Source organism: Somniosus microcephalus, chromosome 10 (assembly GCF_052327205.1).
Source record: "Somniosus microcephalus isolate GS21.2 chromosome 10, FLI_Smic_1.0, whole genome shotgun sequence".
Lineage (NCBI taxonomy): Eukaryota > Metazoa > Chordata > Chondrichthyes > Squaliformes > Somniosidae > Somniosus > Somniosus microcephalus.
Genome location: NC_140996.1, coordinates 159,734,995 through 159,761,983, shown reverse-complemented (window position 1 = coordinate 159,761,983; position 26,989 = coordinate 159,734,995). Strand labels below are relative to the sequence as shown.

The window sequence follows — 26,989 nt, the reverse complement described above, 5'->3', positions numbered from 1 at the left end:
CTTTTTCAAGGAGGCTTTGAGGGTGTCCTTGAAGCGTTTCCTCTGCCCACCTGGGGCTCTCTTGCCGTGCCGGAGCTCCGAGTAGAGCGCTGGTTTTGGGAGTCTCGTATCGGGCATGCGGACAATGTGACCCATCCATCGGAGCTGATTGAGCGTGGTCAGATCTTCGATGCTGGGGATGTTGGCCTGAGCAAGAACACTGACGTTGGTGTGCCTATCCTGCCAATGGATTTGCAGGATCTTGCGGAGGCAGCGTTGGTGGTACCTCTCCAGTGCTTTGAGGTGCCTGCTGTATATGGTCCATGTCTCTGAGGCATACAGCAGGGCAGGTATCACTGCTGCCCTGTAGGCCATGAGCTTAGTGCCGGGTTTGAGGTCCTGGTCTTCAACACTCTCTTCCTCAGGCGACCGAAGGCTGCACTGGCACACTGAAGGCGGTGTTGGACTTCGTCGTCGATGTCTGCCCTTGTTGACAGTAGGCTCCCGAGGTATGGAAAGTGGTCCACCTTGTCCAAGGCCTTGTCGTGGATTTTGATAATCGGGGGGCAGCACTGTGTGGCGGGGGCAGGTTGGTAGAGGACCTTTGTCTTACGGATGTTTAGCGTAAGGCCTATGCTTTCGTATGCTTCGGTGAAGGTGTTTACGATGGTTTGGAGTTCGACCTCCGAGTGAGCGCAGACGCAAGCATCGTCTGCATACTGTAATTCGATGACAGAGGATGGGACGACCTTGGATCTGGACTGGAGGCGACGGAGGTTGAACAGTTTCCCGTTTGTTCTGTAAATTAGCTCCACTCCAGTGGGGAGCTTACTGAGGGTGAGATGGAGCATTGCAGCAAGGAAGATTGAGAAGAGCGTTGGTGCGATGACACAGCCTTGCTTGACCCCAATTCGTACGTGAATTGGGTCTGTGGTGGAACCGTTGGTCAGGATCACGGCTTGTATGTCGTCGTGAAGCAGGCGGAGGAGAGTGACAAACTTTTGAGGGCAGCCGAATTTGAGGAGGACACTCCATAATCCCTCATGGTTGACAGTGTCAAAGGCCTTTGTGAGATCAAAGAAGGCCATGTACAGCGGTTGGTGCTGTTCCCTGCATTTCTCTTGTAATTGACGAGCGGTGAAGATCATGTCCATTGTGCCCCTTAGTGGGCGGAATTTGCATTGCGACTCTGGGAGGAGCTCTTCGGCCACTGGGAGAAGGGGATTGAGGAGGATTCTTGCGATGACTTTCCCTGTGGCAGATAGCAGGGAAACTCCTGTGTAATTACCGCAATCGGACTTGTCACCTTTCTTGAAGATGGTCACAATTACAGCGTCCCTGAGATCCCCTGGCATGCTCTCCTCCTTCCAGATAAGAGAAATGAGTTCATGAATTCGCGCCAGTAGTGCTTCTCCACCATGCTTTAGTGCCTCGGTGGGGATTCCATCTGCTCCTGAGGCCTTGTTGTTCTTCAGTTGTCGGATGGCCTTTTCAACCTCATGCCAGGCTGAGGTTATGCTGAGATGGTGGCGGGTAGCATGCTGTGGGATGGAGTTGAGCACACTCGTGTCGAAGACAGAGTCGTGGTTAAGGAGATCTTCGAAGTGCTCCTTCCAGCGGACACTGATTGCTTCCCTGTCCTTGATGAGTACCTCTCCGTTCTTGGCCCGCAGTGGGGAAGGGCTTTGGGTGCTTGGGCCATAGATGGTCTTGACTGCGCTAAAGAACCACGCACGTCGTGGTTGTCGGCTAGCTGCTGGATCTCCTGCGTGTTTTCCACCCACCATCTGTTCTTTAGGTCGCGAGTTTTTTTGTTGGCCTTCAGGCTTCTGTAGAGCTGCTTTCTTGCTCTCGAGTTCTGTTGCTGTTTCCAGATCAGAAATGCCTTGCGCTTGCAGCTTATTAGCTCCTGGATCTCCTGGTCATTCTCATTGAACCAGTCTTGGTGATTCCTGGTTGAATGACCGAGCGTCTCTTCATGGGTGCTGATTATGGAGGCCTTGAGTGCAGATCAGACGCTGTGGGCACTCTGTGTCTCTGCATCACTGGGAGTCGTCAGGTTGTTTGTGAGGCGCAGGCTGAATAGGGCTTTCTTAGCGGGGTCTTTGAGTGCTCTAGCGTTAATTTTCCTGCGGCATTGTTTCTGTTGCCGCCGCTGTTTTGGGGCTACATTGATGGAGATGACAGAGCAGATTGGGCGGTGGTCTGTCCAGCAGTCGTCAGCTCCTGTCATGGCACGGGTGATGCGGACGTCCTTGCGGTCCCTCACTCGGACGATGACGTAGTCCAGCAGATGCCAGTGCTTGGAACGAGGGTGCTGCCATGAAGCCTTGTACTTGTCTCTCTGACGGAACAAGGTGTTGGTTATGACGAGGCCATGTTCTAAGCATTTCGACGGGGGAGGGTACCGTTGGAGTTGGCTTTCCCTACCCCCTCTCTGCCAATCACACCTCCCCAGAGGTCTGTGTCCTTTCCAATTCTGGCTTTGAAGTCGCCAAGGAGGATCAGCTTGTCGCCCGTTGGGACTCGGGACAGGGATTGTTCGAGGCTGGAGTAGAATTCCTCTTTGGTCTCGTCTGTGGCTTCCAGTGTTGGGGCGTATGCACTGATGACCGTAGCGCACTGGTTTCAGGCTAGGGTGAGTCGAAGAGTCATGAGGCACTCGTTTATACCACTAGGGGAGTCTCTGAGACGCCCGACCAGTTCATTTTTTATGGCGAAGCCTACCCCATGGAGGCAGCGTTCTTCTTCGGGTTTGCCTTTCCAGAAGAAGGTGCAACCACCGCCTTGCTCCTTGAGCTGGCCTTCCCCTGCCCGGGCGGCGATGTCAATGTCGAAACGTCTGAGCTCCCGGGCAATGATAGCAGTACGGCGTTCCGGTCTGTCACTGTTGGGGTTGTCCATGAGGGTCCTGACATTCCAGGTCCCGAACTTCATTTTAAAGGGTGGAAGATGCCCGTGCGTGAATTCTTTTAACGTGGGGTGGTCGTTGCACACCAGCTACCTCACGGGCTTGAAAGAGCAAGGTCTTGGTCCAATGGCAAGGGGATCCAAGACGATTGGAGACCAGGCTCTGCTACAATGGCCTAGCACACACACACAAACATATTCCTACTGTCCTCCTCCCTCCTTCCCACAGGTCCTCTTTGCTTGGGTTTCGTAGGATGCATTGTGGTCCTCCTGACCTCGCTGTTGGCCCGTGCCGCACCTTCCCTGGGCCCCGATCCCGCTGTTGGTCCACGCTGCGCCACTCCTGCGCCTTGACCTCGCTGCTGGGCTCGTCCTCGTTCCTGAGTCCCGGCCTCGGACATGAATGATGTTGTCTCTCACAGGATCAAATTAGCATTGATATTCTCGCTTTGGGAGCTAAGTTTAAGTGAAGAGCCAGTGCTCACTGAGAACAAAGAACAGGCATGGTCGGGGGATGATTTCAAGATTTCAATGCATTCACTTAATGAGTAGAAATGAGTAGAAAGCGCAGAAGCAAAAAACCCTAACCTCATTAAATAAGCTCATATGATTTGGCTAATTTTAGGTGCATCATAACTGAAAACACATTTGATGACGTGTTCACAATTCGCATATCATTTAAATATGCCTGCCTGTATTTAGGCAGACATATTCCAAACCCCCGTCCCTTCCAATGAGAAATCTTTGAAGTGTCTGGGAAAGCAAAGAACTGGCAAAATGATTCTGATGGAAGTTTCCATTGCATTCTGCTGGAGTTACACAAGCTTCCTGTCTTAACTGCAGTGGAAAATCTATAGCTACATGTCTAGTTTATTCAGGGAACACGGTAAGTAAAAATGTTAAATTGCTTCATGAAACACAAGATTCTTGTATTTTTTTGGAAGTTTGCCCCAATTTGTTTCACAGTTTTTGGCTGATAGGAAACATACCTAACTCTTTAGAGAAGAAAGTACTGAAAGGGTATATCTATTACTGTGCATTAACTGGAACAGATATTGGGATTTACTGAATTGCGGAATGTTGATACAAGTGAGGATGATGCAATGAAAATTAAAATATCAAAACTACCACTCATTTAAAAAAAATTAAACACTGATTATATCTAGGATGTTCCACACTATTTTTTCTATAGTAAAAGTTTCATTATTGTGGGTTTGTAAGAATGAACCCTTTCAATTAAAATTCAGTGCGACTAGTCAGGAAAACACATATTTAATAAGGGATTTCAAGGCATAATTATGTTATGTTAAAAATGCAGAATGTTTTATTCCATACAACCGAGTCTCACCTGGCACTGCACAGGATTAGTTGGATGAATGGTGCATCTTTTAGCTGTGTTTGTTGTAACAGCACGACCTCTGGAGCAAGGAAGAACAACAGGAGCTTTCCTAATTTTAGGATAGATTTTCGTCTGGCCTCTTCATTAGCCGCCTGACAGGCAGAGTATACCTGAGGTGCACTGCACCTGTGCAGACGGAGTTACATGACCTGGGCTATCTACATGGCCTGGCACTACTCCCAGAGCAGGCCTGCCCATGACTAGGTTGAAAACCAAAAAGCAAGTCAGGAAACAGGACACTGATCGCTGCTAAAATTCGGCTTTTTGGTTGCTGCTGGACAGAAATTTCAAAATAATTCTAAGTATCTTCTCAAGATCCATCTCAAATTGACACCAAGACTGCCATAGACCTTCTGGTTAGTGGGGTGTGCAAACCCCAACTTTCATTTTTTTCATGGATGCCCAAGCATGGGATCATTAACAGCTCTCCATCCCTTTGTCCGCTTCAGTGAGCCTGAGAAAACTGCATTCCCCAAGTGCAACAAAGAGGAAAATCCACCCTATCATTTTAAGAGGTGAAGTGACTAAGAATAACTGGTGTTATCATTACCGTTACATCTACCGTTACAGCATTACCCATTGATTTCAATGGACTTGGGAGTATTACAGCTTTACCAACTCAATGGGGGAGAAATTGGGTGAGTAGCGCCCCCTGTTAGCGCCTAAAGAGGCAGTCAGTGGCTGTAGCGCCACTGGCTGTGTCTCCGGCGATATTCAGTAGGGGCGCTAATGGTGGCGTTAGGCATTTGCGCTGCGCCGCCACCGATGACGTCATCGGTGTGCGCAGCGCCCCATTCGTGCCCCGTTCGCGATATTTGGTAGCGAATGCCGCAGTTGCGCCGCTCGCTACCCGCGCCCGGTTCACGGGGCCTTACTCTGCCGGCAGCGGCGCAAGTTAAGGTGGAGGTGCGGGGCGGCCGCTTTTTCGACGGCCGCCTGCCAGCACCTCCGTCCCCAGCCTCCTAACCACCCCCCCGCGGCATTGCCAGCTGTTTCCCGAGAGCCCGGCACTTCTCCTTGGTGCCGGGCTCATTTGCCGGCACTCGCAAGCGGGGATCGCGCTGTTGCAGGCACCTCCCCCTTAACAATGGGAGGAAGGCCTGCAGTACCGCAGAGTGCCGTGCCGCAGCATGTGGCGCTGCGGCACGTTGCGCTGCGATAATCAGTTTCAGCGCCCTAAGAGGGACGCGGAGCGCCTCGAACCTCGCCCCGTCTCCCTCGAGGGGCACTGAAACTGAATTTCTGGCGATCGGTATCACTCCAATCGCTGCGCTAAATCCTGCGCTCAGGCGACTTTTGCGCCACTTTGGCGCCCCAACCCAATTTCTAGGCCAATGATTTTATATATATTAGCAGGTATCCTGTGGTGTTGCTCAAGGCGAGTCGTAGAATACGCTGTTGTATAACAATAGGGGTAATAATATTATATGGGGGGGAATTGATTTACATTGACTGAATGAGTCAAATTTCATTTTTATTAAATAGTATTCTGGGATTTTTACTGGGGCTTTTGAGATTGAATTTCATTATTCTCTGTAAAGGAATGGCCTTCACATTGTACATACATTCCTTTACCTATATATTTAGTTTTTATCCCTCTCCAGTTTTAAAGCTGAGAATACACAGTGAGATAGTATGTAAAATGTATCAGTTGGAGTTAGATATTTAGTATTTAGCACTACTGGGTAGTGCCTAGGGTTTAGTTATTCTGTTCTGGAACAGTCCTGGGCTTTGGTAGCACTAGCAATAGTCTTGGGCTTTGGTAGTACTAGGGATAGTCCTGGGCTTTGGTAGTACTAGGGATAGTCCTGGGCTTTGGTAGTACTAGGGATAGTCCTGGGCTTTGGTAGTACTAGGGATAGTCCTGGGCTTTGGTAGCACTCAGAGATGGTTCTGAGCTTTGGCAGAACTAAAATGGGGTTCTGGAGTTTGGCAGCACTGCGGTGGAATTGCTGGGTTTGGTAGTGAAGGGGATCTGGTCTGGGTAATCTGTGGAGGTGGAATCTGATGTTTGGCAGAGCTAGGAGATAATATGGGCGGGGGGAGGGATGAGGTTGGCTCACTGATGGATCCCTCATATCTGTCAGCAGTGAGGAGAGGGGGAAAGCATGCTCGGAACAGCACTGGGGGAGGAAGGAGGATGGAGATGTTCCAGGTCTGGCAGCACTTGCCTGTAACTTTCTAAGATATCTCTGTAAACATCAAATGTAGTATTTAGTGACTGATTCCTGGAAGTGTATGTCTGTGTCTGTTTTTCTGGGGTCTCTACTTCCTGGGAATTAAACATTACCTAGTGCAGAACATAGAGAGAAGATGAAATTCACAAACATCATTTCTTAAAATGATACAAAGATTTGAACTATTTACCTGGTTGCTGAAAATGCGTTGCGATGACCGTTCTATGTTGGCAGGTAGACCAAAATATGCAGGTTTGTCATCTTCTGGTAAATGGGTAATAATGGCACGGTAATCCTATAACAAACAAAAATGGAGAATAGCTACATATTATCCATGAATAGATCTTACTGCTTTAAGCACAAATGCATTTAATGAGTTCATAATGGCAAATTTACTGACCGTTATAAAATCACTGGGGTAGATTTTCAACTTGCCACACAGGCATACAACTGGCATTGTGGATTGGCCAACCGTTGCAGAAACTGCCCGATCTTCATTTCCAGCTCTATGCCCGAATGGCACATTGAATTGTACACCACAGTAGGCCATTTGGCCCATTGTAACTGTGCTTTCTCCCTGAAAGAGCTCTCCACTTAGTCTCATTCCCCTGCCCTCTTCCCATCCCGGTTTCACTTGATTTTTTTTATCCTCTTCCCTTTTAAAAGCTATTATGGTTCTGTTTCTACCACTGTTCCTGGTAGAGCCTCAAAACCCTGTAAAACAAATTCTCTTCTTTTGGTGATAATCTTAAATTTGTGTCCTCTAACTGCCAACTCATTAAACATGAGTATTATTTTTTTCTCCTGATTTACGTATCAAAACCCTAGATAATTTGGAACACCTCTATCAGATATCTTCTTAACCTTCTAATGAAAGGAATCCCAGTTTCTCTTGTATCACCTCATGAATAAAGCCTCTCACTTCTACACCCTCAACCTGTCCTTGATATCCCTCCTAATGTAGGGAGCCCAAAACGGGACACAATATTCTAACTGCAACCTAAGCAATGATTTGTATAGATTTAGCAATATCTCTGCTTTTGTATGCAATGCCCCGATTTATAAAACCCAGGATCCTTCTTTCTCCACAACTTTATAAACTTGTCCACCCACTTTTTAAAAATTGTGTTTCTGCCTTTATTCAGCTGTTCATTAAAGCCGTTCATTGTGACTTTCTTGGGTATATTTCTATGTATGTGATTTTGGAAAAGACGGCAAGGGAATAGTGACAGTAAGATTGGCCTATGAAGCAGAGGGGGTGGTGGATGAATAGTAATTCAGTCAGATGAGTGTAGGGTGTGGACTGGGACATGGATCAAGAAGATCGCTAAGAGAGGATGGACATGGAAGGATTTGAAGAAAAAGATTAAGGTGATGCACTGGGTAAAGGAAGCCAATAGAATTTGGCAGAGATGGGAGTGATGGGTGTGAGAAATGACTTGGATTGCAGAGTTCTGTATTAGCTGAGGTTTGTGAGAATGGTGGAGAAGAGAGCATTTGCAAAACCTATCCCTCAGGTGATTAAGATGTGGATATGAGTTTCAGCAGTGGAGAGGAAAGGTAGAGGCATGAGCAGGCAATACTCTGGAGTTGGAAAAAGGTGGTCTTGGAGTCAGATTGAATACAGCCACATTTAAACATAATACTGAGGGTGCATATACCCAGTTTAGCCTGAGCACACAGGTACTGGCAGGAGGCAAAAAGCAAGGCTTTAGCAACAACCTTGGAATCTATGATGTTATTGACCAGGTAGAGTTGGGAGTCATCAGTATACAGTTGAAAATTGACTCTGTGCTTGTGGATGATATTGCCAAGGAAGAACACGTGTATAGTGAATAGAAGGGGATCAACCATGGAGGTGACCTTGTAGGCATTGGAGGACAAACTATTTGAGGAAGTGTACTGACTTTGTTGGGACAGATAGGACTAGAACCACAAGATAGTGAAGCTTGAGAGATGGATTGCAGAGGTGAGGTGGTGGCGGAGAATGAATTGATCAATGACAAAGAATCAGAAAGTTCAAGGACGACAAGGAGGATGATGTCTTTGATCAAGCCGGTACTGTGCTGTGATGGGCTGGTAACCAGATTGTAATTCATTGTAGATTAAATGTTTTGAGATGTTTCTGAGAGGCATCATCGGGGCTACATAAATTAAAGCCTCTCTTTTATTAGAAACAGGGAGTGATGAGAGAGGTCAGCAATTAGTTGGGTTTGTTCTTGCTCTCTTTAATAACTCCAGGTTGACTCTGGAATAATAGGAGGATTTGGCCGCAAAAAGGTTTCGCTTGAGGTGGTCCGTATTTGATTGTGAACAGACAAGCTGATCAAATTTTTTCCCCCTTATTCATTCATGGGATGTGGGCGTCGCTGGCAAGGCGAGCATTATTGCCCTTCCCTAGTTGCCCCTAACTGAGTGGCTTGCTAGGCCATTCAGAGGGCTGCTAAGAGTCAACCACATTGCTGTGGGTCTGGAGTCACATGTAGGCCAGACCAGGTAAGGACAGATGATTTCTTTCCCTAAACAACATTAGTGAACCAGATGGGTTTTTTTATTCCAGATTTATTTATTAACTGAATTTAAATTCCCCAGCTGCCGTGGTGGGATTTGAACTCATGTTCATTAGTCCAGGCCTCTGGATTACTAGTCCAGTTACATAACCACTATACTACCATCCACTTAAACGCTTGATATCTTCCAGTTTGCGACTAAAGGATCTGAGTGTTCAGAGCTGGCTGTATTACTACAACTACTATAACTAAAACAACAACAACGTGCATTTATTTGGCACTGTTAATGTAAAGAAACATCTCAAGACAGATCACAAATAGATGCAAGGAAATAGATGCAAATGTAGGAAGGGAACAATTAGAAGGGGTGATTGAAAGCTTCGTCAAAGATGTGGGTTTTGAGAATTTTTTTTAATAGGTGAGAGGAAGCTATAGAGTTGGAGTAGTGGAGAATTTTAGGGAGGGAGTTCCAGAGAGTAGGATTAAGGCAGCTGAAAGCTCTGCCATCAATGTTGGGACAAAGAGTGGGGAGCAAGCAAATAAGCCTGGAGTCAGCATCAGAGGTGATACTCGAGATTGGGTCTGGCCTAGGCTCCACAATTGAAGCATCACTTCTTCACTTTTCTATTCCAGCCCTCTTGAGATAAATACTAACATTCCATTTGCCTTTTTGATTATTTTTTGTAGCTATGCACTAGCTTTTAGTGATTTATGTACATGGACACCTAAATCCCTTTGCTCCTCCACAGCTTCTCGCCATTAAGACAGTATTCAGGTTTTCTCTTTCTCGGATCCAAATTGGATGACCTTACACTTCCCTACATTGAATTCCATCTGCCATAGTTATGTCCAGTCACTTAGTCTGTCCATTAGTCTGTCTATTAGTCTGTCTATGTCCCTTTGCAACTTTTAGCTCCCATCTATACAACCTACCATGCTTCACAAATTAATGCCATCTGCAAAGTTGGATATACAACTCTCTATTCCTTCATCCAAGTCATTGATGTATATTGGGAAAATCTGAGGCCCCAGTACAGATCCCCGGGGAATACCACTTGTCACACTCCACAAATCAGAGAACATTCCCTTTACCCCTACTCTTTGTCTCCTACCTCCCAACCAATTACCAACCTACGTCACAAGGTTACCTCCAATTCCGTGCACTTTTTGATAATAAACGTGAAAGAAAGAAGTCTTAGTAATGGATGGGATGTGGGCATTTTAAGCTTAGCTTAGGGTTGAACAGGACACTAAGGCCTAGAAATTGGGTTTTGGCGCAGCGACGGCTTTAGCGCCGGAAGTTAGTGCCGGAGCTAAGTCGCGCTGGGCGGGCCAAAAATTCACTAGTTCTGCGCCCAAACGGCTGCCGGCGCTGCTGAAAGCTGTTTGCGCCTGAAAACTGGCGCTACGCGCTGAATTGCGGCGCTATTCCAGCGCTGCGGCACCCGCTGCGGTGCGGCAGGTTCGGGAAGTGCAGGCCTCCTCCTTCCCTTAAGGAGGAGCTGCCTGCACCCGGCCGCGGCCCGCGAAAATCATTGTAAAAATGAGCCCGGCACCTCGGACAAGTGCCGGGCTTGCATCTGTCCCGGGGGGGGGGGGGGGGGGGGGGAGAAGTCCGGGGAGGGAGCTGCGGCCAGGCGGCCAGCGGGAAAGCGGCCGGCCGCCGCGGGGCCTTTAATGCGCCGGCGCAAAGTCCAGTAAGGCACCTCTGCCAGAATGTTGCTTGCGGCTGCCACGGGCGAGGCGGCCGCAAGTCAATTTCGGAGTTCGGGCGGGTTACCATGGCAACCGGGACGCTGCGCACACCGATGACGTCATCGGTGCCGGCGCAGCGCTAACGGCCTAACGCCGATTTAGGGACCCACTCAATTTCCAAGCTGGCCATAACTCCGGCGCTAGGCCCTCTAGCGCCTCAAAAGCGGCGCTAAGCCTACCGAATTTCTAGGCCTAAGTCTGCAAATAGACTGATTCAGCCTGAGAGAGTGACTGAGGAAGGGACTGGAGTCAGTAGCAAGAAAACTGTTTTTGATGGAGCTTCATTGTTCCAGGTACTGATCTGGTGGAATTTATGACTCACCAGAGCCTTGATATCGAACAAGCAATCTGGCAACACAGAAGTAATTGATAGAAGTGATAGAGAGATAGAGTTGGGCAAATACTAGGAATGGAAGATCTTCTGGGAGTTGGTGGGAATGATTGCATAGACATAGAAGGGTGGCAGTTATACAGCAAATTGACAGTGGTGCTAATCTCAGTGTGTGTAACAGACCAAAAGGGAAGGAATAAGGGGTTAGATTAAAATGTTCTGGAGCAAATATATTTCAAACAAAAATATAATACTGATTACAATTACTGCCCTAATGAGTACAGAATAAAGGTCTATGGTATTTAAGCATATCGCAACTATTTCAATAAAATAGTTACAATGATCTCCCACTGTGACATGCAAGTTCAATTAATCAAAACATGAAAGTTGTTGCACATAGAAGCATTATTTTTTTTAATGAGTTCCTGTTTAATTATGGCAGCTGTTTAAAGTTTGTTATTAAAGCAATTCTTCAATGGCAAATGACATAAATGGATCCTCATCCTCAGTGGTGCTTTCAAAATTAAATTAAAATGTCATTTCCTGCCAGATGGAGAATTTCCACTGTTTGCAGCTACTTACATTATTAACATCACCTACCATAATGCTGCAAGATTTGGGCAGAGTGATGGATGATGGAAATGATGCTACATTTTTGCTCCTGGACTGTGATCCAGCAATTGCTTTGGGGCTGAAAAATTGCTCTAGATACGAATTCAGGACTCGTAGATCAAATATGTTGTCAATACGTCCACCATAGATAGCATTTTCCAACAGACCACGAACAAATTCCCACTGAACATCCTTTGTTTCTGTGGATACCAAATGAATCGTTGTTAAGCTTCTAGATAGTAATACAACAGAGGACACATCATTGATAACACTAAAGCCCCGGGGGCGGCAGTTAAAATTGGGGCATCAACTTACCACTCCTCCTCATCCCACTGCCCTTCCCGTGGCATGTAATTTGAACCTGCTGTTTTTAGCAGATGCATGGGACACCTGCCAGAAGGCAGCAGGGTCCTGCTTTAAACATGCTGATTGGGCTCCGATTAAGTCATCGGGGCTCCAATGTTTAGTTTAACCTCAGGCCTGCACTGGGGAGCAGTTGTGGCTTCCCCACCAGGCGAGCTTGGTAGCAAGTAGATCAGGGTGCCAGAGGAAGCCCAGAAAGTTAAGTTTTTAATTAATTAATTTAGTTCCTTGTGGGCCAGGAGTAATAGGAGTGCACCTTCGGGCCCCACAACAAGGAAACCTTGCCCTCCCCACCCCTGCCTTCCCTCCCCCTACCCTGAGCGCGATGCCCTCCTGACCCCCTTCACAAACACTTAACAGATTGCAGGGCACTGATCTGCTCCTTGGTGGTGGCCCCCTGCTGCCCAAAATCCCGCTCCCGCCCACTGGCCAGGCAGAGCTTCCCATGGTGCTCAGGTGGGAGACTCACTGCAAGCATACAGAAGAAGCCCGAGAATATCTCCCAGGCCTCGCTCTGTGGGGAGCTAACAATTTGCTGCCCACTTGATCCACTCCGAGTTAAAATCAGGACTTAAGATGCTGGTATTTAGCTGTGAAAGTTTGGAATCTGAGGTCTGCCTTTTCAAATGAACAGAAGAATATCCAATGAGATATCGCTGGAACATAGTAACTTCTGTAATTGTAGGAAGCACTGAAATTCCTTATAGAATGGAGTGCAAACTCTATACAAATGAGTTACTTTTCACTAGTGTTAATCATCACTCCGTTGGGTAGTGAAATTATCATTCACTCCCTAGAATAAATGCGTGCGCTCACTTATGAATGCGTAATTAACAGCGAGTTTCAACAGCAGTTGTTTCACAAGTGAGCACCCCAAATGTGAGTTATGATCTATTTTATGTAACCGATGAACACCTGCAATTCACTTAGTTAGCCCCATTGGTCCTGGTACAAACGTTACTGCATCTTGGTGATAACTTATTTCAAGTCCATCCTTCTCCATTTAATGGAGTGTACCTGTGCCATGCACCTTACTCAGATATCCATGAATACAGCTCTTCAGCCAGCTATCAGGTCAAATTATCTCGGAAAGTTTTTCATGTATTCTTAGCCGATTCAAAATAAGAGATGAGCCTTTTATCACAAACTTTGGCGCTGTCCCACCCCTATGCTATAGGTGCAGGTGCACCCATGCCATGATTGTGCACAGCCCCCAATTTTGTTAGGGTCATGCAAATATGTTAACACAAAAAGCAATCGCAATCAGGAAGTTTTTTTTTTAATATGGTATCGGAAGTTTTTTTTTAAATATGGTATCAACATTTCTCAGACGGTCACTGAACCAATGTTAGTTTAATCACCTTTGGGTGGCATAATCATCATTTTTCAAATTAAAGTTATTAACAATTTAAGAATTGCTCCCAGACTTCTGCCAATGTTACTCTGTAACTGACTAAGAAGTTTGTTATTAGTGTTTAGTATATCCTTCAGTTTTCTACATCATCTGCTGGGTAGTGCATCTGGATTGTCTTCATTGTCTTGATAATTGTGCAATTTTCTTATAGCAGTCAATCTCCAAACCCAAGTTCATAAAGGGATGCTAGAAGCAATAAAGAAAGATGCTCGGAGCAAATGGAGCCCATCAGGCAGCACCTGTAGTGAGCTGTCAGCAGCACTGTAAAGTAAAATAAACTGGGCTGTGCCACCACTGAGTACAGTAGTAGCCACATTTATAAAGTCATACTAAAATCAGTTCTAAAACAGAAATCAGGCAGTAACACATTTATATAATGCTGCCTGTTATAATGTGTATTTATGCTGATTCCCAAGATACATACTTTGAAGGAGATCCACCGTATTTGAGAAACATAGGCAGTTAGTAAAAATTATAATGCAGGGCAGCACCTTATACTGGTAGAATTTGCCACTCAATTCTTGATGTAGAAATCTTTGACACTAACAATAGCTATGTAAAAGGCGGCGCTCTTGAGCTTGTCTCTGGAGTACAATAAATGCAGAAGACAACGACGACTAGCTGAAGTGCTCTTGCAGAGAGCTGACACGGGCTCGACGGGCCGAATGGCCTCCTTCCGTGCTGTAACCATTCTATGATTTGCATTTATATAGTGACTTTCACATCCTCAGGATGTCCCAAAGCACTTTACAACCAATGAAGTACTTTTGAAGTGCAGTCACTGTTATAATGTAGGAAAAAGAGAGATAAATGCATGTCATCGGGCACATATGGCTTGGCAGTGTAGGTGGTAACAACTGAATCCTGCTTTAAAACAGGTTATTGAGCCTGGATTTGCACATAAAATCTCAATGCAAATATATCGCTAGGATCCCGGCAGAAACTGGGTGGAAGGGCAGTTAAATTGGAGTGGGGGACTCACCCACTGTCTTCCCACCCCGATCTAGCAGACTACAATTTTAAATTGCAGGCAGCAAGGACACCCTCCTGAAGTCAGCAGGCTCTTTCTTTAAATATGTAGATTGGGTTCCAATGGTGTCATCGGGGGCTAACTGCAATATTAACCTAAGGCCTGAGCAGAAGAGCAGTGGTGGCTTCCCAGGAGCTGGATCGAGGGCCAGAAGAGGCCCAGGTAAATTTAATTTTTATTAAAGGTTTCCTTATGCGGTAGGAGATGCAGGTGTGCTCATCTGAGCCTCACAAGGAAACCATTAATCAGCACATACTAGTCCTTGGTATGCACTTATCCTGCAGGTTGAATAAAATGTCTTTAAAAGTAATGCATCATCATTTATGTGGATGTTATTATGTTTTATGCACTTTTGCACACAATCTTTTAACATGTTTCATCAACATTTGAAAGAAAAGTTATACTAAATTAACCATTTTTTGTTTGTTAGCAACCAGGAAATAGCCAACAGTAGTACTAAGTAACATTTTAAATATTCAATACTGTAAATCTAAGTAACTTAAGCACAATATTTCATTAGAACCTGACTCACCTTCAAAAAGCCTGTCAATTATTTCAAATCCAGCTCGGAGGTCAGACAAAGAGAATTCATAAAACTTGGTCCAACCCTGAAATGATACGATATACAGGGACAAATTAATAATTTTTTTCTGAAATTTGTACAATATCCATCTGTCTGCCAGAACAAACTATATGGCTGATTTGAGTCTTGTATTGTTGAAACGCTGGTGAGAAACGGTTCTACTTCACTAGAAATGATGAAATCTGAATTTCTTATGGTGGTACAGTAGACACAATTAAAAATATACTGGAGCTATTTAATTGCTTAAAAGTCCATACAGGAATAATGGCTGCATCTTCTTGCCAATTACCCTGTTTAATTTACTTGTATTATGAATGTGGTAGTTACCAGATGGTAGTGTTGAGTAGTGAATATTCCTAATACTATAAATACTACTATTTAAAAAAGGTGAGAGAGGGAAACCAGGGAATTATAGACCAGTTAGCCTAACGTCGGTTGTTGGGAAATTACTACAGTCTATAATTAAGGATAGAGTAACTGAGCACCTTGAAAATTTTCAGCTGATCAGAGAGAGCCAGCATGGATTTGTAAAGGGTAGGTCATGCCCGACGAATCTGATTGCATTTTTTGAAGAGGTGACTATAGTAGTGGACAGGGGAATGTCTATGGATGTTATTTATATGGATTTTCAGAAGGCATTTGATAAAGTCCCTCATAAGAGACTGTTAGCTAACGTTGAAGCCCATGGAATTGAAAGCAAATTATTGATCTTGTTAGAAAATTGGCTGAGCATAAGGAGACAGGGCAGGCACTCCAATTGGCAAGATATGGCTAGGGATCTGTTTTGGGGCCTCAACTATTCATCGTATTTATTAAAGACTTAGGTGATGAGATAGAAAGCCACATATCCAAGTTTGCCAATGACACAAAGATAGGCAGCATTGAAAGCAGTGTAGATGGAAGCATAAAATTACAAAGAGGTATTTATAGATTAAGTGAATGGGCAAAACTGTGGCAAATGGATTTTAATATACGCAAGTGTGAGGTCATCCATTTTGGACCTAAAAAGGATATATCAAAGTTCTTTCTAAATGGTGAAAAGCTAGAAACAGTGGAGGTCCAAAGAGACTTGGGGTCCATGTACATAGATCGTTAAAATGTCATGGACAGGTACAGAAAATAATCAAAAAGGCAAATGGCATACTGGCCTTTATATCTGGAGGACTAGAATACACGGGGGTAGAAAGTTATGCTACAGCTATACAAAGCCCTAGTTAGACCACACCTGGAGTACTGTGTTCAGTTCTGGGCACCACACCTTAAGAAGGATATACTGGCCTTGGAGGGAGTGCAGTGTATATTTACCAGAATGATACTGGACTCCACGATTAAATTACGAGGAGAGATTACACAAACTAGGGTTATATTCTCTGGAATTTAGAAGGTTAAGGGGTGATTTGATCAAAGTTTTCAAGATATTAAGGGGAACTGATAGCGAAAAACTATTTCCGCTGGTTGGGGAGTCTAGGACTAGGGACATAGCCTAAAAGTTTGAGCCAGGCATTTCAGGAGTGATGTTAGGAAACATTTCTACATGTAAAGGATGGTAGAAGTTTGGAACTCTCTTCCGCAAACAACAGTTGATGTTAGGTCAATTGTTTTTTTAAAAATCTGAGATTGCTAGAATTTTGTTAACCAAAGGTATAAAGGGATATAGGTCACAGGTCAGCCATAGCGGAACAGGCTCGAGGGGCTAAATGGATTACTCACGTTCCTATGTACCTGAGTGCATTCTCCTATACATTCATTTATATTCTTCCATTCTCATATGTTTTTGTTTTTTTATATACAAAGCACTTTCTACAGTTTTTTTTTTAGTTTCTTTGTTTTTGGATGTTCAGTGGTATTCATTGATTTCTGGTGATTTGATGTGCTTTAGTTCAGATTGCACTAAGAGCTCCCTTAATGGCTTTGTGGGTAAATTCACTGCCTGGTGTGCTACTGAGTTTCACAGATCAGAAAGGTCTCGGTTCGGTCCCTTATGTCAACTGTAGTTCTCCCAGGTTGAAATCAGCTAACTCACAATCTAGGCTTATGCACAAAGAATGTACATTTCAGTGAAATATCAGAGCCCGCTGTATCTCAGCAGGAGTCACCACCTTTGGAGCATGAGAGGTAAAAAGCAGAAAATATTGTATAATTTGCCCACTAAGTCATTGAGGGGGATGTAATTTCAATTAAAAGAGTGACATGGAGGTGCTAAGCTGCAGAATATATAGAAATTGCTTTCTGAGTAATCAAAAACTTCATGCCCTTGCCCTCACTTTCATCTCTATCCCGGACTCCTCAATTAGGTTGAACCACAGTGAAGAACCTCGGTGACCTAATCAACACAGAGCTGAGCTTCAAACCCCATATCTAATTTCTCACCAAGACCATTTACTGCCACCTCCACAACATTGCCAGCTCTACCCTTGCCTTAACTACACTGCTGCTGAAACCTTTATTAACATTTTGTTACCTCAAGATTACATTATGCCAGCCATCTGAGCTTCATCCTACACAAACTCTAATATTTCTAAAATTCTGCTGCCTGCATTCTGTCCCAATCCAAGTCCTACTTGCCCATCATCCTTATTTTCATTGACCTCCACTTTTCCCCAGTGCACTGAGTTCAAAATCCTTGTCCTTGTTTATAAATTTCTATATGGCTTCACCCTTCCTCACTTCTGTAATCTATGGGCTGGATTTTACCTTTCGGTGCAGCCTTGGGGCGGGACAGCTTCCGGGTTCCGATCCCGCCCCCAATGACATCCGACACACAGACGTTATTTTGCATCAATTGGCCTTGTTAAGCCCACCCTGCGAGCTTGCTGGACAATTAGGAGAAAGCCGGTGTCAGATGACGTCAGTTGATGACACGTCATCTGCTGGTTTTCTTAAAGGGGCTGACATGAATCAGTCATTCATGAAAGAAAGACTTATGAAATAATACTGAGCGGCCTATGGGTGGCGCTGTCCAGGGAGAGTATAAATACTCGGGCACGGGCCCAGCTTGCGCAGGACATTCTTAACAGGAACTAGTGAAGGACACAACTAGACCTCCATGTTGTAAAACAGTTGATTAAAGCTTTGTTTAACGCTTAGACCAAGTGCCTAGTAGTTTTCTTACGTCAGGGGCCACGCTCAATTTTTTTTGACAGGTGATTTTTCAGTGTTTGACAGCATTGAGGTGCTGCAAACACTGACAATCACTGTACAAAGGTGAGCCCTTGCACCTAGGCTCTCCAGTGACTCCCTCCTTAGGCTAGAACAGATGGCGGCTGCAGGTGAGGTTACAGAAGCGATCTGTCACTGGTGAGAGAGATTCTCCCAATGAGGTGGGACTACACAAACACTTCAAAACTTGTTACCTACAGAAAAGTCTAAATACATTAAAAATGATTTTCCCAACATTTTCTTACCTCTAAAACTCACCAGTGTACCATTAGATCCTTCACACTACTTCTGCAGCTGTCAGCAATGAAGAAACATTACAGTAGACCCACAGCACGCCACACTTACCCTGGCATGGTGTCCGGACGTCGGGAAGCCCACAGTAGACCTATCAAAATTGGAAAAAGCCTCTTAACTGCTTGTTAACTACCTGTTAACAAGCAGCTAAGTGCCTAAAATCCTTTTCCTGCTGCTAGGTGTCGGGTCCATGCGCAAATGGGGGACCCGACACCTGGGAAGATTGTTTGGAGGCGGTGTGACAGCGGGTTCGGGACCCGCTGTCAATCTTTGCAATTTTACCAGATGTCTCGCCTCCAAACCCACCAGCAAAATTCCCCCCATGTTCCAGCTCATGCCCTTGAGACTTCCAACTCTGGCCTCCTGTACAACACTCCGTCCTTCATTCCACCAGTGGTGGCAGAGGCTTCAGCCATATTGGCTTCACTCTCTGTAACTCTCTTTCTAAGCTCTTTCGCCTTTAAAAACATGCTCAAAAACCTATATTTTCGTCCAAGCTTTTGACTATCTATCCTAATTCTTCTATTACTGCTCATCAATTGTTTCTCCTATGTGAAGCCCCTTGTATGTCAAAACTGATTAAAAAAACAACACGGTGCCACTGTAATAAGTGCGATGAAATCCCTCTGGCACCAATAGAAATGAAAAGCTCACTATACTAGAAAGTGAACTTTGACATATTGTAAAACTGCTACGGCACGGCGGGCTGCGGTACTGCAGGCCTTCCTCCCCTTCTTAAAAGGGAGGGGCCTGCTGCAGTGCGATCAGAGATCGCGAGTGCCGGCAAAAGAGCCTGGCACCGAGGAAAAGTGCCGGGCTTTTGGGACACAGCCGGCACAATGCGGGGGGGGGGGGGGTTAGGAGGCCGGGGACGGGAGCGCAGAGAGGTGCTGGCAGGCGGCCAACAACAAAGATGGCCGCCCCGCACCTCTCCTTTAATTTGCGCCTCTACCGCCGCAGGTAGGCCCCCCTGAACCGGTCGCAAATTGCGACCGACGTTACAGCGGGGGGCGCTACCAAATTTCGTGATCGGGGCAGTAGCGGGGCGCTGCGCACATCGATGACGTCATCGGTGGCAGCGCAGTGCTACAGGCTAACGCCACCATTAGCGCCCTGCTAAATTTCGCGGGAGGCGTGGCCAGTGGTGCTAAACCCACTAAGTGCCCTCTTTGGGTGCTAACTGGTGGCACAGCCCACCGAATTTCTAGGCCTTTGTCTTTCACATATAAACTACTTGATTCACATTTAAACATTTGCTCTGATGTAAATGTTTGCTTGAAACTAGATTACGTACTTGAGGGATATAGTTCCTCCTCTCCTGACAAACAGCATGGAACCAGGCCAAGCTGAAGAGGGATTGTGCTCGTTCTAGTACACCTTTTCTAGCGATTTGCTCTGATGTCCAGGATTCATATGTCCTCATCAAGTTCTTCTTTAAACCCGGTGGTGCCTGTTAGATGAACCAACAAACAGTGAACAAATTTAAAGTCTTCAAAATATCCAACCAAAGCTGTATTATAATTATATACATTTTTGATACTGTTACGATCTGATTAAGAAGGTGAAGCTGTAAACAGATCATTTATTATACTTCAGAAAATGGTATGGTTATTTATGTCGAGTAACTTTTCTCCTATTTTTATCAAAGCTAAAGCTGCATTAGAGTTTTTATCAACAATCACAGATATATAAATGCAGATATGATGCTAGTAATGTAACTCTTTTGCTTTTTGGAAATTTTAGGTAACCCCATTGCTTTTAATGACTGCCTTGATGCTTAGAAAGTTTGAACAAAGACCATGGCCCGGATTTTGCAGTCAGTGGCAAAATTAAGGATTATGCCGCCGGCATCTGAACCAAATGCGCACTTACCTGTTGCGAGGCCCCAAATGAAAAGTTCCTCTCAGACGCTGCGGGATAGAGGACAGCGTAGTGGCCCATGGATCCTAGGGGCACACCATGTGCGGAAGCTTACCTGGGATCATGTGGGCTGGTGCTCCAATCAGATTGTACACCTTCCAGTGACTCAAATGGAACAGCTTTGGAGAAAGGCCAGGGAGCAAGTCTATTGTCTACCCTCTGGCTATAGATGGTTCATGGCCAGTTGGTTCCAGTTTGGAAAAAGGGAGAAAGTATGATTGCTGTGGAGCCCTCACAATAAAACAATTCATATAATGCAATAATATTCATTGCTGAATTGATTTTTTGTCTAAATCCTTTTTAAGTGTCAATATCTGCAGACAGCTAATAACCATTAAAGGAAAGGATTTGCACCAAAAATGAAGATTTTTTATTGATGGGTAGCCTCTTACGCTGTGCAAACAGGCTGTTTGCACTAGCCGTAACATTTTCAAGGCGTAATTGCTGGGCAGTTGGTGGGCAATTAGCTCAGCTCTTCGCCAGCAATTAGGATTTCCATGTTGGTGCGGATGATCTGTCAAGTTGAAACTTTACAGATCACAAGTTCGGGATTTGGCACATGCGATCCCAAACTTGCTGTCCATTTCAAAGGCGGTATGATAGCATACACAGAGAGTACACCATCATACCAACAGCAAAATCCAGGCCAATTACATAAGTTTTACATGAATCCCTTCAATCTTTTATAAATCACTATTAAATAAAAAACATTGTTTTAGCTCAGTTGGCCTAAAGTTCCATTCAAAACTGTCAAAAATCAAATCTTATGGCCTAGAAATTCGGTGGGCTGCGCCACCAGTTAGCGCCCAAAGAGGGCATTTAGTGGGTTTAGCGCCACTGGCCACGCCTCCCGCTAAATTTAGCGGGGCGCTAATGGCGGCGTTAGCTTGTAGCGCTGCGCCGCTACCGATGACGTCATCAGTGTGCGCAGCGCCCCGCTACCGCCCCGATCACAATATTTGGTAGCGCCCCCTGCTGTAACGCCGGTCGCAATTTGCGACCGGTTCAGGGGGGGCCTACCTGCGGCGGTAGAGGCGCAAATTAAAGGAGGTGCGGGGCGGCCATTTTTGTTGTTGGCCGCCTGCCAGCACCTCTCCGCGCTGCCGTCCCCGGCCTCCTGAGCCCCCCGCCCCGGGTAGTGCCTGCTGTGTCCCAAGAGCCCGGCACTTCTCCTCGGTGCCGGGCTCTTTTGCCAGCACTCGCGATCGCAGTTCACGCTGCAGCAGGCCCCTCCCCTTTAAGAAGGGGAGGAAGGCTTGCAGTACCGCAGCGTGCCGTGCTGCAGCATGTGGCGCTGCGGCACGTTGCGCTGTGATTTTCAGTTGCAGCGCCCCAAGAGGGCTGCGGGGCGCCTCGAGCAGTGCCCCGCTTCCGTTTGGGGCGCTGAAACTGAATATCGGGCTGGCGCTCGCGGCTCCTTCCGGGGCGGAACTTCTGGCGCCCTGGCGAGACCGGGGCGCCACCGAATTTCTAGGCCTATGAGTTGCCCGTGACAGCCCTTGACATCAAGGCTGCATTCGACCGAGTGTGGCACCAAGGAGTCCCAGTAAAACTGAAGCCAATGGTGATCAGGGAGAAAACCCTCCAGTGACTGGAATCAGACCAGGCACAAAAAACGATGGTTGTGGTTGATGGAAGCCAATCATCTCAGCATCAGGATATCGCTGCAGGTGTTCCTCAGGCCAACGTCTTTGGCCCAACTATCTTCAGCTGCTTCATCAATGACCTTCCCTCCATCATAAAATCAGAAGTTCATTGATGATTACAGAGTGTTCGGTTCCATTCACAATTCCTCAAATAATGATGCAGTCTGTGCCCGCATGCAGCAAGACTTGGACAACAATCAGGCTTGGGCTGATAAATGGCAAGTAACATTTGTGTCACAAAAGTACCAGGCAATGACCATCTCCAACAAGAGAGAGACTAACCACCTCCCCTTGAAATTCAATGGCATTACCATCACTGAGTCCCTCACCGTCAACATCCTGGGGATTACCATTGACCACAAGCTCAGCTCGATCAGCCATATAAATGCTGTGGGTACTACAGCAGGTCACAGAGTGGGTATTCTGTGGCAAGTACCTCATCTCCAGCCTCCTGAAAGCCTCTCCATCATCTATAAGGAACAAGTCAAGAGTGTGAAGGAATAAACTCCACTTGCATAGATGGATGCAGCTGCAACAGCACTCATGAGGTTCGACACCATCCAGAAAAAGAGACCACTTGATTAGCACCCCTCCATAGCTGCAGTGTGTATTTATCTACGGTATACACTGGCGCAATTTGCGAAGCCTTCTTCAGCAGCTCCTCCCAAACCTACGACCTCCACCACCTAGAAGGATGAGGACAGCAGGTGAATGAGGACAGCAGGTGAATGGGAACACCAGGTGAATGGGAACACCAGGTGAATGGGAACACCATCACCTCCAAGTTTCCGTCCAAATCACACATCATCCTTCTGTAGACGTATATCGCTCATTGTTGCTGGGTCAAAATGCTGGAACTCCCTACCTAACAACATTGTGGGAACACCTTCACCTCACGAGCTGCAGCGGTTTTAGAAGGTCAAACACCTCCTGCTCAAGGGCAATTATGCATGGGGAATACATGCCAGCCTTGTCAGCGACACCCACCCAAGAAATAAGAGAAAAATTGGTGCTCATAATTGTGTTTGAGATGCAATGTCTGAATTAGTTGTTGCTTCTGTAAAAGGGGTGCAGGGTGATATGACTGTTTATGCAGTGACCACAGGCTGAATTTAGGAAAAGGTGTCCCTTATGTGTTCCTACAGGTGTTTTACAGATGTTAAAGGGTTCTCCTGGACAGATCCTTTTTACAATGGGTGCTTGGCTGCCTGATCACTATAGGGGGCTTGTGCTCCCTCTTCCTCCTTCGGATTACTCTTTACACAGTAAAAGTATGGAGCATGCAGCACACCACCAAATATGAGACAGCTGGGCTGGACTGGGCCATACTGAAGGGCTCCCCAGATCTATTGAGGCACCTGAAACATGTATTCAGAATACTAATTATTGGATCTATAAGAATTTTGGTGGCACCATGAACCTTGTTATATTGGTGCTCATTTGGAGTCTTAATGAACTGCATTAGAGCCACCAACCATTGCTGGAGAGGGTAGCCCCGATTGCAAATAGCCACAACACCTGCCATTCAGCAGCAGAGTGGCGGCATGGTGACTGCCTCAATATGAAAAAATCATAGCAGCTACCACTCATGTTGTATTATGATCACTCATCAGCTGAACATTGATCAAGTGAAAACCTTTCCTCTTCAGGAAGTTGGGGACATTTTGGAAAGGGCAAGGCACTGTGGGTGTAGGCAATGACACCTTAAACATGGGAAAATCCTCCCACTTTATAAAATTGGAAGTTAATGAACTGGCCAGTTGGAGCAAACTTGTTTAATGCAATAATGCATAGCCAAATGGTTGATGCTATAAATTTCTCCTGAGGCAGCCTGAAATGACCATGTGGCTTAAAAGTTGAGGTCTGCAGTCATTTTCACCAACACTGGCCATGCAGTGCCTCTAGTGGAGGTCCAGGTCTGGGGCAAGCATATGGCACAAGTCTTGTTTACCTCGAGTGCACCAAATTCAAAACACTTGCCCTCATTTACAGATCTTTTAATGGTCTTTCCCCAATTCCCCCAGCTATATATCCCAGCCTGCACCCTACAGTCCTCTGACTCTAGCCTCTTGTGCACTCCTCTCTCTTAACATTCTCCACATGGTGGCAGTGCTTTCAGCCGTGAGGTCTTACCCTATGGAATTCACTCCCTAAACCTCTTTGCATTATTTCTTTCCTCTCTGCCTTTAAAAGCCACCTCAAATCTTAGCATTTTGGGCTTGCTTTCAGTTCGCTTCGTTCTCCTAATTTGTCAGTTCTTTCCTATGTGAAGGACTTCAAGACGTTTTATTACTTTAAAGGCATGATACAAATATAAGTAGTTGTTCCCAAGAGAATAGGGACATAAGGGTTAATTTCATGAGTCCACAGTGCCAGTGGGAAGCCTTCCCTGTCGGTGGCATGAACACATAAACTTACCCCAAAAGTAATTTGCCTTTAAGCAGTGTTATGTGTGATTAATTCTATTATAATACATAATGGGTTAATGTTACTGCATAATAAAACAGCATGTCCTGCAACTCACAATTGAAGATTCTCTGATATAAAGAAGACATTCATTTTAACTCTGCTACATGAGCACCCAATTTCAATGCAGAAACAATGGCCTGGCTTTTGCTGTGAGCGGCGAAGGAATGGCTTTCGCTGTTCACCTCGCATACAGTTGCCGAAAGACCTTTAGCAGGCTTGTCAGCGGAGACTTCTAGTCATCCGGTGACTATTTGAATTCGGCTCCCTCTACAGGGGATCTGTGACATCTATGAGTTGGTCAAGCAGCAGGGAGGCTCTTTAACCAATCAGATTGAAGAATCCTCACAGACATGCAGACAGAAAAGCAGGAAGTAAAATACAGGAAATATAAATTACATTTAAATCATTGAAGCAAAATAAAGATTGGGACATACGCATGGGATTAAGGGAAAGACATAAAAGAGAAAAACAGAAAAGCTATTTGCAGTCATTATGTTCAGCAGTCATTGTCACTTACTATGCCATTAAAAACTTAGTTATTCCTGATTGTACAAGACCTAACTTTTTCATCTGTCTTTACAGCGAGAAAATTGGTAATTAGCCTAAGTTCACGCCATGATCTCTGTGCAGATTCCATCGGCGAAGACAGCAACAGCGCACCTGTGTAGGAGCAGGGCATCACTGGCAGCAACTTCCGGATTTCCGCATTTAACTGCGCATGTGCGGACGCCAGAAGTTGCTGCCAGTTTTATCCAGTAATAATGGAGAGCGCGGACAGTCTCGCCATTATTAGTACAGCAAAATCCAGGCCATTATCAAATGGCTGAATTACATCACCATTCATAATGGAGTAAGCAGAAAACAAGCTTTTTATATAACGAGATATTTCTAGCAGAACCAGTTTAGTCCTCTAGCTATGAATATTTTCAGTGAGCAGGTATGAATTCTCTATTAAGCCACATTAACAAATTACAGCAAAGCACATTAAGAAACATGCCAGCTTATATCATGAATACAAGACTTCTAGTCACAGTGCTGCTGACCAATTAGGATGCTTTAGGGATATTTTTAAATATCAAAGTCATCTATTTCTAAACTTTGTTCCTTTAAGAAAAATCATGGCCCAAAAATTCGGGTCCCAACGCGTGAGTACGCACGGGGTACTCACGCGTGGACCCGATGGAAGTGCCGGTTTCTTGCATGCACTACGCATGCGCGGGAAACCGGTACTTCCGAACCTCTGAACGAAGGGGTTCAGAGGTCGAATGCGTGCGCGCGGGAGTCTGTGCGTGTGCTTTGAAGTAACGTTTTTTTTACAGGTTTTTCCTGATTTTAGAAATGTAAAAACCAGGCGTAAGGACTGCATTTTAAAAGGTAAGTGGTCAATTAATTAAAATTAAAACATTTTTTCCACAGGTTTATTATTTTTAAATACTTTAAAGCAAGTTAAGTTTATTTTTAGCTCCGTTTTTCTATAAAAAAATTTTCAAAAATTTAAATTGTTGTTTAAAATAGTTACTTAATGTAATTTATAGTTTATTTAAAAAGAGTGATTTAAAAAAAAAAATTATTTGAAGGTTAACTACTGTTTTGGGCCCTCAGCATTCATACGTTTTGACAGGTCTTTCTGTCAATCTTATGAATGGGCTTTTCCCTCCTCCGATTGGCTGCCCATGGCTCACGTGATCCCAGGGGACGCATCGCACTAACTACGCCCCTGGGACACGCCAGCACAGCGCGCCGGCCTCTGGGCCAGGCCCCGGAGAGGAATTCCACGCAGGCCCAGAGCTCAACTGCCGGCGCGCTAGGTAAGTGTAGGTCGGGGGCTTGCACCCGCGGGAAGCCCCCGACCCGAATTTCTGGGCCCATATCGCATAAACAGTGTTTCCTTTGATTTTTTTGAGAGTACCTGGAAACAGCAGTCTCCAGGCACAGATATGATGGTTTATTCAGCTTTATCCCTCAGAAGCATTGGCTTAATCCAAACTTTAAGGAACTGAAAATCATGCATTTACTAATTTTAGCCAAAAAGTAAATGTGAGCATTTCACCACTTTTTACACCTGTTTACTTTTTTGTTAAATTAACAAAGACAGGAATTTGAGCCTCTATGCTTTCAGCTTATTTTGCATTCTAGTAGGTTTCCATCATTTATGTAGCCATCACATATTTAATGGTCAGAAAGTTTATCACGTAAACAATAATGTAAGGAAACATATCTAAATTTAGGTGTGACTACTCCTTTAGCGGATGCAGAGGGGGTGTATTAATAAGCTTGTGAGTCCAAATGCTGAAAACGTTCATTTATTTTCCTAAGTTTGTCACCCTTGATCCCTCTATCCTTGCAAACTACTGTCCCATCTCAAACCTCCCTTTCCTCTCCAAATTTCTTGAATGTATTGCTGCCTCCCAGACTTGTGCCCAACTCTCCCATAATTC

The 26,989-nt window shown here is 45.4% G+C and overlaps 1 protein-coding gene across 6 annotated transcripts in view; it reads right to left on the bottom strand.

The window, feature by feature from the left end:
- dync2h1 (dynein cytoplasmic 2 heavy chain 1) overlaps positions 1-26,989 on the bottom strand; it is a 996,931-nt gene that overhangs the window by 231,078 nt on the left and 738,864 nt on the right. For all 6 annotated transcript variants that reach the window (XM_085999037.1, XM_085999042.1, XM_085999039.1 and 3 more), the window contains 4 exons: positions 19,811-19,966; positions 15,013-15,088; positions 11,662-11,873; positions 6,656-6,760 (listed from right to left, as the gene is read on the bottom strand). In XM_085999037.1, coding sequence (XP_085855163.1) covers positions 6,656-6,760; positions 11,662-11,873; positions 15,013-15,088; positions 19,811-19,966 — 549 coding nt within the window. The remainder of the gene's footprint in view (positions 1-6,655; positions 6,761-11,661; positions 11,874-15,012; positions 15,089-19,810; positions 19,967-26,989) is intronic.